The 12,600-nt window shown below is 37.8% G+C and overlaps 2 protein-coding genes across 2 annotated transcripts in view; both read left to right on the top strand.

Annotated features, from left to right (window-relative positions):
- The window catches only part of LOC144665646 (uncharacterized), a 123,121-nt gene that overhangs the window by 48,668 nt on the left and 61,853 nt on the right, over nt 1–12,600 (top strand).
- LOC144666597 (uncharacterized) overlaps nt 1–12,600 on the top strand; it is a 56,829-nt gene that overhangs the window by 16,480 nt on the left and 27,749 nt on the right. Inside the window, exons 4-12 of the mRNA XM_078528001.1 lie at nt 1,140–1,334; nt 1,987–2,091; nt 3,510–3,614; nt 4,956–5,124; nt 5,642–5,772; nt 6,230–6,337; nt 7,322–7,362; nt 8,552–8,717; nt 9,679–9,833. Of these exons, the coding sequence (XP_078384127.1) occupies nt 1,140–1,334; nt 1,987–2,091; nt 3,510–3,614; nt 4,956–5,124; nt 5,642–5,772; nt 6,230–6,337; nt 7,322–7,362; nt 8,552–8,717; nt 9,679–9,833 (1,175 nt within the window). The remainder of the gene's footprint in view (nt 1–1,139; nt 1,335–1,986; nt 2,092–3,509; nt 3,615–4,955; nt 5,125–5,641; nt 5,773–6,229; nt 6,338–7,321; nt 7,363–8,551; nt 8,718–9,678; nt 9,834–12,600) is intronic.

Genomic DNA, 12,600 nt, shown 5'->3' on the forward strand with positions numbered 1-12,600 from the left:
TTCAAGATGTTCGCGCATGGATGAGAGATGATAAGCTGATGCTTAACGACGACAAAACTGAGTTCTTGATCATTGGCACGGAAAGACAGTTATCGAGGGTGTCCGTTGACAAGATCAAGATCGGCCAAGCTGAGGTATCGCCCGTCTCTTCAGTGCGCAATTTGGGGACCTGGTTTGATTCTCATCTGGACATGTCGACTCATGTGACTAAGGCTTGCGCTTGCGCGTTTTATTATCTGTACAATATCCGGCACATTAGGAAGTATCTGTCTCGTGAGTCCACCGAGAGGCTTGTTCACGCGTTCATCACAAGCAGGCTGGATTATTGTAATAGTTTATTGTACGGCGCTCCTGAGCATTAAATTAAGAAACTTCAAAGAGTCATGAATGCCAGTGCACGATTAGTTTACCGCGCACCTAAGTATTGTCACATTACTCCTTTACTACGTGAACTCCACTGGTTACCACCAGTGCGCTTTCGCATAGATTTTAAGATTCTTCTTATTACATTCAAGATACTTTACGGTGTAGCGCCTAGCTATCTTAAACCTAGTCTCTGTCTTACCGGCCTCACATTATCAACTACGCCGTAACGATAATGGTATATTGTTAGAAAGACCTCGGCTGAAAACGAAAAAGACTTTGGGAGATCGCGTTTTTGATAGCTGCCCCATTCTTATGGAACAGTCTTCCTCTGCCAATAAGACAGGAAACATCCATCGAGTCTTTTAAACGTTCTGTCAAAACATATTTATTTAGAAAGGCTTTTAGTTAGATTTGTTATTCATTTGATTTAATATTGTGATTCTTAAATTTTACTTTTTACTACCTTTCACTATTACTCTGGAAATTTTAATATGTAAATATTGTAATTTTAAATTCATTTTTATTGTGTATCTTTTTTACTTTAGTGTAATAATAATAATTGTAATGCGCTTTTGAATATTTTTATAGAAAAAGCGCAATATAAGTTTTAAATATTATTATGTAAGGCGAAACCAATATCGTTTCTTCTCAAACAAAATCACGACAAACAAAGAGTTTTCACGTTTTATTTGCCTTTTTTACGACAGTAAAGGTAAAACGTGTTAGCCAAGATAACAACATATTCGTTACTAAATCACCATTCCTCCAACAAGGTTGACCTTAGGTGCACCGTGCCTGCAGTTGGGGGATTTTACTACAGGGATCACCTTTCCCCTCTGACAGTAGAGTCTAAAAAGTCCCAAAGTGGATTTACAACTGGTGATAAAGTCTGTGTGCAGCAGCTGACAACAGAAAAGCTTCAGGAACTATCCGCTGGTCATGGAGGCTGGAACGCAGACATGGAGAAGGTCAGTTTGCTATGTACAGACGTTGTTGTTGATAATTTAGGCAAAAGAGGAAAAACAGGAATAAACGGCAACATTAACAACATGGGAATGTTTTGACTTGCAATCAAAACCGAAGGAAGACATGGCATATTTAAATGGCCATATACTCTCATCTGAGAGCCTATTTGCCTATCGCAGAAAGCATCTTGAATTACTTTAGTAAATCTGACTAAAAAAAATAACAATTCACGAGAAAAGCTGGAGTATGAAAAAAAGCTCACTGGATGTTATTGTAAGCAACCGCAATGACGTTTACGGATCAATATCAGTGTACATTCTTGCCTCACTTTGCACTATGCAGAAAAATACAATATTATATTCGGGAAAGAATTGGGTTCTTGTATAGCTATTTTCTTGTTTGCACTTAAGTAGCGTTGCTTTGATTTGATGCAAATTGAGTGAGTTCAAAGTCAAAGCTTGTTAGTAATTTATATACAGTTTTTTGACCAAAAGTGGACTAAGCCAATAATAATAAAAACATACGTATATGTAGTGAGAACTTTCCATCGTAGTTAGAGCTAAAGACCTGAAGAAAGACCTGAAGAGCTTAAGGACCTAAGTTTAGTTAAGTTTAGTTAAAGAAACGTTTGTTTCTTTTTGTGCGTGTATACAGTTTATCGGGAAAGTTGGTGTCGTACAAGATTTCACTGCCAATGGTGATGTCCTTGTGAAATACCCCGACAGAAGATGGTGTTACAATCCAGCGGCGTTAACAAAGGTTAAGTAACCCTTGCACCTTAAAACTATCTTATTACATGAAATTTTCGCGACACGTTCATTTCGCGAATTTCGCGAAACCAAAAAAAAAAAAATAATCGCAAATTAAAGTGACGAGAACAATAAGCGAACATAACATGACGCGAAAATTAAGCGACTCACATTATGTCAAAAATCAAGAAAATATATGTTTAGTGCCACTGAAGGAAGGGATTAATTTCATCAGTCTAAATGGATGATGTCGTCAATTGACTCAAGAACAATAACTCATGCACGTAAAAAGCATGACCTTCTCGTAGAACTGCTTTATTGTTTATATTGCCGAAATTTAGTCCCGCGCTTATGTTTATTTTGACGTTATTACTTTTCCTTTGATGAAGTCGTTTATTTAATTTAAAGATGATTTTCAGTCCGTACTGCGCAATCTCCGCCTGCAATGTTTGTGAGTCTCACAAACAGAAGAATGTTTACTAGCAAAAATAGAAATTCCGGGACAAAACTTACCTTTTTTTCTTCATTATTAATAACGCCAGATATCCTTGCAAAACAATAATAACGAGTAAAAGAAGCTCGACGGTATTTCAAACGGACGTTTTAGCTCATCGTGAATTCTTGAACGAAACGATCCGTAATGGCGAACTAAAAAACTTCATGTACGCTATCACCGAAGTGTCACGTTTCAACGAATTCAAAACAAAAATGAAAACAAACCCTAAGTCTGCGCAGTACGGACTGGAAATCATCTTTAAGGGCATGTTTAATAATATTACCAAGAAAATGTTAATTGTGTCTTACTGAAAAACGCGAAATTAAAAAGATTCAAAATACAAAATTTTCACAAAATCGCGAAATTTAAGTGTCGCGAAATATGTGCACCTAAAAATCGCAAAATTAACTTGTCGCGAAAATTTCATGTAATAAGGTTATTCTATTTTTATTGCGAGGAATTCTTTCTCAGCCAGTTTTCATTCCTATACTGTTATATTTTCATTACTAGCTTTTTTAAATACGGTCTCTTTTATTATTTTGCTGAAAAAACAACTGAGGCTTTTTTCCTGCTAATTTTAAGATACGGTTTCATAATTATTTTCCAAAATTTTAAAATGTTGGACGAATAAAAAACTATGGTTACTAATATCACATATAAAAGTGAAATCGATGTAAAACTATAGGTTAATTGTTTAATTGAAAAGGTCAATTGCCTTCCATATATGCTTTTGTCGATACAAATAATCTGATAAAAGCAATCTGAAACGAGCATTAGTTTGCTTGGAAAATGATATATATTTTTTTGCTTTATAAGCCAAGGAACCAAAATAATGCACTAGTCATAATACATTGTACGATTTTTACGGAAAACAAGATATTTATGACGTAAACATTAAAAAGGTACGTTCTTTTTTTTTTTTTTACTTACAGGTTCAAGAATTTAAGCGAGGTGTTGAGATCATCATCAAAAGTGACAAGAATTTGGTTAAAGAACTCCAAGATGGTCACGGAGGCTGGAACGAGGCAATGATTTCAGTAAGCTTCCACAGTATCTGTTGCTTTGCTTTTTTTCCAGTTTGATTGTTTGTTGGTGTTGACTTGTTTCGTGACGTCATTCTCCTTAACTGTTGAGCCCGTTACAGCACACAGCTCAGGCAATTTACAAGGAGTTAAAAGCGTACGTGGGCGGTTCGTCTCATCAGATTGCATACTGAAAAATGCCGTTTATAAGCCCACACTTTTAACCCTCACCTCGATCCAAAGTAATAAGCCAGTCTTTCCTGCCGACGGAAAAATATATACCCAGTTATAAGCCCTCCCCCCCCCCCCCCCCACACACACCCCCAAGAGATAAGCCAGTCTGGAAAAGCCCAATCAGGCCTAGCTTTTCTATATAACTTTCTTAAGTCCTCACAGGTCAGTGTACTTCCTGAAATAAGTTTTGCAACTCGTCAATAAAAATCCGTACAAAGCACTTTCTATGCTGTAATTTGTTTATTATATATATAACGAGAATTAAACCATTGTAAACTTTAACATTGTAAACGCGATTTTTTCTCGTAAGTTAATTCATAAACCATTGACATCTTACAGTTTGACCGTATAGGGAGGAAAAACAAAACAGCAAAATGCACATCGCTTTCCAAGCGAAATCACTTTTAACCAAAAATTCGAAAAATTATCGCCAACAAAATCTCCTGAAAAAGAACTTTATTTAATTAAACGCATTGCATTACTTTTTGAAAGCAAAACTTTTGGTATCGCATCGAGTAAGCGCCGCGACAAGAGAATCGACTAAACACACAGGCGAATTTTGAACAAAATTGTGACAACACAAGGAGTCGGTTAATTAAGCAATAATGGCGACCTAAATCCAAATTCAGAAATGCAATCTACTTTACCATGGTGTTCCCAAAAGTGCTTGAATATTCTTAGAAAGTCTGCGGATGTGTTGCAAGTTTGAAAGCAGTTGAAAGAAATTCCTGTCCGCCGGTTTCGCTTTCATTTATCGAAACTTCGTTTGGCTTCGCTCCGCATTTGAAAAATAATTTTTATCGTTATCATCTCATTACTGTATCCTCTCGGTTTTGCTTAACGAGCTCCTGTTTGCTTGCCTTTCCATGAAGTATTTATTTATTAAGGACGAATCGTGTAGCCATGTTTTCTAACTGTAACACTATCCAAGGTCTTGTTTTTGTCTAAACCCTTATTGGCCATTCTTCCATTCACGCGCGCGATATGTAAGACTTCGTAGTTGGCCCTTGGTAGGGAGGGGGCCAGACGGGGCTTTATTGTTGTTCTGTCTTTGATTCCCATTCCCAGTGACCTAAATCATATTTTCCCAGTGCTATCTCGCAATGTATCTTCCATTTGTAGATCCTTGGTCGTACTGGTAAGGTGCTTAAGGTCTTTGGTAGTGGTGACCTTTTAATATCAGTGAAAGGCAACAAGTGGGTGATAAACCCAGCAGCTGTGACATACGTCACCAAACCGGAACCCCGCGAGAGCTCAGGGAGCAGTGATGCAAGCGGCGAAGATCCATTAGGTGAAACACCTCATTTTTTAAAAGTGAATACCGTTTCGTATCTTCTTGATAATGGAATGACATGTGAAATTATGAATATATGAAGGTATATTTATTTGATTAGAGAATGAAGTTTACATGAAGAGAAGATCCTCGCAGTTATGAACACAAGTTAGGCAGTTGCGAAAAAGAAACTCTGAAGAAATCAGACATGCCCAGATTGAACCCTGATCTCTGCGATGCCGGTGCAGCGCCATAACCAATTGAGCTAACCGGCGAGCCAAATGGGAGCTGTTTATTAAATTGGTTCGTAAAATTTACCCGGGGAAGATGAAAATGAAATTATGAATAATTATAAAATCATATATTTGAACTGGGGATGAAGAATAAATGAAGAGAAGACCCTCACAGTTATGGACACAACTTAAACAGAATGACGTGTAGAAAAACTAACTCTGACAAATTTCTGACTTCACAGATGTTTGACATCTTTTTGACATATTGACATTAAACTATTATGCTGTTGCCCTTTTCACAGGTTTATTCGATCTATTCAGAGATTGGCTTTTACATCGTGCCATGCAACCAGGAAGTCTTAGTCTGGTGAATGCTGCTAAAACTAACCAGCTTTCAAGAGTCATAGAAATCCTCGATGCTCAACCAGAAGTAGTATGTTTACATTTCTAATTAACGACAAATACGGTTTACTTGTGCAGTGCCCTAAGAACATATATTTTAGTCAATTTTAAACCATCGAAGTGACAATGAGTGAGCAATGATATGACACTGATTTTGGAACAAGAAAAAAATGATTAATTAATTCACAAATGGTTAATTATCAAGGTCCACAGGAATTGAATATCTTTAAGCGACATTTAGATATGGTGTAAAAAAGCTATGATTCACATTTAATATATTCCCAGCCGCTTCAGTAATCTTCAGAAACCGGGGTAAGTCCCGTTAAGTATGGGCCACTTGGGTCCAGGCTTTTTCTATCTTTATGCTTGTTTCTTCACGTTTTACGTTTCACGTCTCAACGCAAAGACTAAATTCAGCCGTGACAAAGACGGAAGCACACAGGAATGCAAGTAAATTTCTACAGCTTTGATGCTGTTTTACTCAACAGATCGATGAAATGGAGGATGGCCATACAGCTCTTCATATTGCTTGCCACGAAGGACACTGTGATGTTATAAGAGAGTTACTAGACAGAGGAGCTAGTAGAAACACGCTGGTAACTAATTATAAATTTTAGATTTGTTGTAAAATGATTGACAAATACCACAAAGTAAAGAAAGCATGCTACAAATTATGTTGTAAAGTACAACGGCCTCTTTTCTTACCGTAATCACTCAATTCCCGATGTATCTATGCAAGTGACTGATTTTCGTGAAAAATGTTCACGAGTAAAACCCGTTTTCATATAAACGTTGCACCAGACGTTATTGTTCTTCAAATATGAAGTTTGCGAGATTGGAAACAGCTAGTAGCCAATATGTGCAAATTCTAATTAACTACCCAGACACATTTTCCCCGTCTACACTTAAAAACTACTTGAAAAAATTGTCCAAAACATTAGTGGCAGGTATCACAAGCCGCAGGAATCTGGTTTAATTGCAACCTTTAGACATTTTGTGGCATATTTTCTATGGTGTAAGAAAGAGTGTATTCAATGGAAAGATTTGTTCAATTTGTCGTTTTTTTAACAAAATAGTATAACACCAATGATGTATGGCAAGTTAATGGAAAATCATCGTGATATCACACGCGCGCCTGACTGCGTAAGATCACTGTTTTATTATATTTTTTTATGGAAAATGCCAATTCCGTTTTCCATTAAGGTTTCCGCAGACGTGGGGTCAAAACGCAGTGACATGTAGCAGCGACAGGTAGCAACGACAAAATCATGTGTTGTTCACACTGAGGGGACATATAGCAGGGACGATTTTGCGGCAGTTTTGTCCCTGCGATATGTTGCACGGCTTTCGCTCCTACATGTCCCTGCTACATGTCCTCTGTCTTCTGTCCCTGCGACGTGTCCTTGCATATCAAGGTCTCCGCACACGTGGGGACATGTCGCAGGGACATGTTGCAGCAACATGCATCAGCGACAAAATCATGTGTTGTTCTTATGGTCCATGGTCACATGAGCAATGTGATAATACGCTTAGTCATTGTCGAATTATAGTTAACAGTGGTTTGTATTTTCAACATGTAGGACCTTCAGGGATATACAGCTATTCACCATTCCACTTACGCGTGAGTTTGATACACATTAAATGGAAATTACTGCTAATAACGTGACAGAGGGTTTAAAGTTCTGCAAACCTCATATAACAACCTTTTCTGCAAAACCCCTCTTAACATGGTACAATTTTAATCACTAGTAAAGAATATGATTTCAAGGGAGCTAGCCGGTGTTAGAAGCTTTTGAACTTTTTTTATAATAATGACTTCAATTAGAATTTTATTTTTGGTTCTTTTTTAAAATAAAATTTACAAATTGCTTGCATAAAACTGTAATTCAATAATTGAAATTAAAAATGCTAAAACTTGTGTACCGTATTTATTCGATTTAGCGCCCAACCTCGAATAAGCGCCCACCTCGAATAAGCGTCCACCCTGAAGGTAGAAAAAGTTAATAAGCGCCCAGCCTCGAACAACCGCCCACCCCCACCCATCTAAATTGAGGGCACAAGAGGAATTTTGATTATTGTTGAAGTTGAGATTAAAATTGACTAACTACTATTAAATGACTATCCCGAAAACAGAGTTTTTTTAGCTTTTTTACTGAAACTTTTTAATGAATATTTAATTTCAGCTTTCGTACACCTTCAAATTTAGTTATTATAATTGTTGTTTTCTTGCAAAATAAACGTGCTACTTGCTTAAAATGATGAAAATTTAATAAGCGCCCAGCCTCGAATAAGCGCCCACCTCGAATAAGCGCCCACCCGGTATTTTATATGTTTAATTTTTTGGTCGAGAGCTCGGGAGATTTGAAAGCCGTTCTTCACCCTCTTATATTAAAATAAATTAAATTTGCTTTTTTCGGTTTTTATGTCGTGGCTAAAAACTGTTTGTAATTGCACTAACATGTGATATGCTAAATTGACAATCGATCGACTGTACTTCAAAAAACTTTGTCACGATACGATGTAAGGTCATTTTTTCTGACGTACCAACTTCCTTTCAAATTGAAATAAACCTCAAAAAATAAGTTGAATAGTGAGAACTTTTTTCTTTGCATTCGGTAATGGACTTCCCATTCAGTGAGACAGGGCTATTTCCGACTACTTGAATCGCATGGCCCCTTTTTAAAGTTTACGTTAAATTTTTTAGGCTTCTAAAGAATCATTTAAAAACGTCGTTGCTTCATGTGTTTATATATTTTTTATTTTATTTTATTTTTTTTTAACTTTTAACCGTGTCCGCATGTCTAATTCAGGGATAAAAGCGGTGAAGCCTTGAAGCTCTTACTAGAGAAAGGTTTCAACCCAAATGTACAGCATGGCAAGAATGGTAGTACGCCATTGCATTTAGCAGTAAAAAGAGACAATGAAATGGCCTTGCGGACCCTGACACAGTGCCCCGAGTGTGATGTCAATCTACAGGTTTGTTAGTGCTTGCAACGTCAGTGAATGCCAGCTGTAGCCTCAAAACGATATGGAAAAATTAATTTCGACCTAATATGTTTTAGTTCTGTTCTGAGCTGCCATTGTTAATCTCCAATCAAACATCAAAAACGCTTTCAAGAATTACGAGACTTACATTACGTTACGAGATTTAAAGGGGGATTGGCAAATTGTGGCAAGGAGGACATAGAACTCAATCCCTGTCTCATAGTTGTTGAACTTTGAATGACTGGCTACAAAGGATTAGTTGTCACGTTACTGGCATGTTGATAATAGGGAGTTTTAGCAAACCACGACTGCAACGTGAACGAGAGCGTCATCAAACCAAAGGTTTCTTGGCTGTTTTCTGCAAAACAACAACGTGAAATGACCTAGTTTTGCGTATATTAGAGAACGTGAACAATGACAGCTAAATTTTTGTATTCCTTTCTGGGAATTAACGCTTTCTTTACATATTCAGCTAAAGCTTGTTCCTAAACTAATGGATACACTGAAAACTTCTGGAAAATCGTGCGATTCTCAAGTAAAATATAAATTCAACTTGCACCAAACGTTGTTCTCGGCGTCGCCGTCGTTATTGCTAAATCTCCCTAATTGCGTTGCGTTGCGAAGACATTGCTAGCCAGGAATGACAACGTTTTGTCTGGGAAAAAGCATGCCGCTCGTCAGGCGACTAGCAAGAAGAGATATTCGTTTTTGGAGTTTAATGATCATCAATCACCATCAAGACACAAATACCTCATAAAGTAACAGTCGCTGGGCGAGTGCTTACGTGCTTTTTCCCAGTCAGAACGTTATCATCTCCACCTTACAACTTCTGTGATTTTGCACTCGTGACAACGAACGCGAAAACTGAGACCGTTAAACGCTCAAGCTGAATCTGCTGTAAAACGAATCAAAATAACAACGGTCCATAATAACACGGTTTGACTGTTTTTAGGATGAAGCTGGAGACACCCCCCTCCACGATGCCATCTCTGGTGAGAAGCATAGCATGGTTGATTTGCTATTGGATAACCCAAGGCTTTCTTTGACAGTTTCCAATCAAAAAGGATTCAACTACCTTCAGCAAGCTATCCTTCGAGGAAACAAACGGTTAGTTAGAGAACATTGTTTAAGGTGCTATTAGGAAAGATAAATTATCATAGATTGTGGCCAATCGATGATTGTCAGTATAAACTAGCAAGGTGAACAAACGATCCTGCCATTTGGTCGTTTATAGGAATTTTAGACGCGAAGTAAAATGGGAATTGCGACTTGCCCAAAAGACTTTTGTGGAAGATCAGATCAGGCAAAATGCAAATGACACTAACAATATTTGGAAGACCATCCGGTCATGCATACCAAAGAAATCAGCAAGCGCAAAAAGCTTTTGTAAAGATGACAAGACTATAACAAACGAATTCAATCAATTTTTCACCTCAGTTGGGAAAACAACACTCAAGAAAATCCAACCACTTGCTGATGAATGCGGATACACTCCTTCACATGCATCTTTTGTTCCGATTTAATACCCTTTCTCGGAACAATTCACGTTTCGCGATGTCGAGTACTGTGAAGTTGTCGCTAGCTAACAACAAAGCACCTGGCCCTGACACAATACCATCCCGTGCGATAAAGGAATTATTATTACTGATGAAACTTTATCCGATCTTTATCCTCGATTGGTGTACATAAACAAGCTTGAAGAAATGATCGAAGACGGAATTAAAGAGGGGAAATACGTCGAAACAGTGGATACTACACTTAAAGACCTGACATCATTCCAAAATTTTCTGCACAGAAACTTCAGAGAAGCTCTGCCATACGCCGATATCAGACCTTCATCCAACCAACCTGCTTTCCTTTATGGCACAGCAAAAACTCACAAATTTGAGAATTATGCGGATATCAAAGCCGACAAACTGAAACTCTGAGCAATTGTTAGCACCGTTGGCACATACTACGGATAATCAGTACAATCTCAGAAATACCCTAGACTTCTCAGACTGCCTATCACAAGCAACTCTCGCCGAAGACGAGATGCTAGTCTCTTATGACGTTTCCTCCCTCTTTACTCAAGTTCCGTTGGAAGAAACCATCGATTACATCATACACAAGATCAACACTAAAAACAAATTGCCGAAACTTGGCTCGAAGATTCAAACCCCTGCTTCTCAAGGTTACAAAAGGAACTGCGTTTAGTTTCAACAATCGCCTTTACAAACAAGTCGACGGATGCGGAATGGGGAACCTTTTATCACCAGTACTAGCAATCATTTTCATATCAAAACTAGAACATGACATTGTGATCCCGAACGCCCCTGTTTACCACATATATGTAGACGGCTGCATCGCTAAAAGGAAAAAAAAAACAACCTGATGAGCTTCTAGAACAATTGAATTCCTACCATTCTAACATTAAGTTCACAGTAGAGAACAAACCAATCCATTTGCTAGACACACGTTTTCAGTACAAAGACGCACCAAAGACCTCGCACAAGACATCGAAGAAATACGCACCAATTTTACTTAATACGGTTGTCCAAGGAATTTTGTTGACAAAACAATTAAATCCTTCCAAGATCGTTTACGTGAAGAAGAGCCGATAATTCCAACTAACTTATTTGAAGAAAGACGACGAATCACGATCAGGATACCGTTTTGTGTAAGAAACGAGAAAGCAAGTTCCAAATTTATAAACAACTTGAACATTTTCACTCGGAACAATTGTATCTTTGAAGTAATTTGGCTGACAAGGAAAATTAAGTCCCTTTTCAATGTAAAGGACATAAACGTCCACAAATCCCACGTGGTTTACGAAGGCAATTGCGATTGTGGTGCCAAGTATGTAGGAGAAACACAAAAAAAAATTAGTGTTCGGATTGATGAACATTCTTACACCACTAAGCCACTAAGGTCTCAGAACCTGCAAAACATTTAATTGAATTCCCGGGGTACTCATTCACATGGAACATAATATCTGGGCAAAACAATTGGCGGAAACGCAAGATCCTGGAGGCCTTGTTTATCGCTTTAAGAAAGCCAGAGCTAAACAAAAAGCTGTTAGCTCATCCAATCACTCTGTTCCCCATGGGAGTGACTTAACATTTAAATACGAAACTCGCGGCATACACCCCTTTTTAACACTGGTGATGACTTTTAGTCGAAAACGTTCGGTTTTTATTTTGTACATATTTTAGCCTTTAACCCTGTTTAACTTAAATGTTGTTTTGATTTCCGAAAACGCATGCTTACGTTTAAAGAAAAATGTATTTTCTTTCGATTAAATGCAAAAAACAGAAGGTACAATTTTTTCCTTCCGAGAAAAACACGCATTTTCGTCCGTGCCGGAAGTAAAATTTTACGGTGACTGATTGGTTGAAATAATCGTTATTGACATTGCCGCTCTAAGTTGGCTTTCCCCCTGCTCACATACGCTCCAGGGCATTTGACACGTGCTTTCAAAACCGTGGAGTCAGTTGCGTATTCGTGATGAAGGCGTTTATAGGCCAAGACGTGGATTACGTTGCAGATTAGCTAGTTCATGAAGGACTAGAGAAGCTTTACGATGTTCATGGATGTTTTTAAAGGTTAATAATATACATCAAAAAATTTCTCGAATCTAATTGGCTTAGAGAAGTGCAGTTTTTAGTAAATTCGATGCAGAAATGAGGAATTCCAGTGCAAAAAAAGAGAAACAAACGCGGCATCCTGATTGGTTGTAATAAACAAAGGCAGAAACAGTGGGACAATCAAACGCTTCCACGCGATCTGAATGGCGCGAAGTTAAAAGTTGAAATGAAAAGCGAAACAGCTTCACTTGGCTGGCCGTCGAGTTGAAAGCGCTCAAGCAAAGCTCGACAAGCAGAAGTAAAAAAAA

Source organism: Oculina patagonica, chromosome 9 (assembly GCF_052425735.1).
Source record: "Oculina patagonica isolate OP01 chromosome 9, crgOcupat, whole genome shotgun sequence".
NCBI lineage: Eukaryota > Metazoa > Cnidaria > Anthozoa > Scleractinia > Oculinidae > Oculina > Oculina patagonica.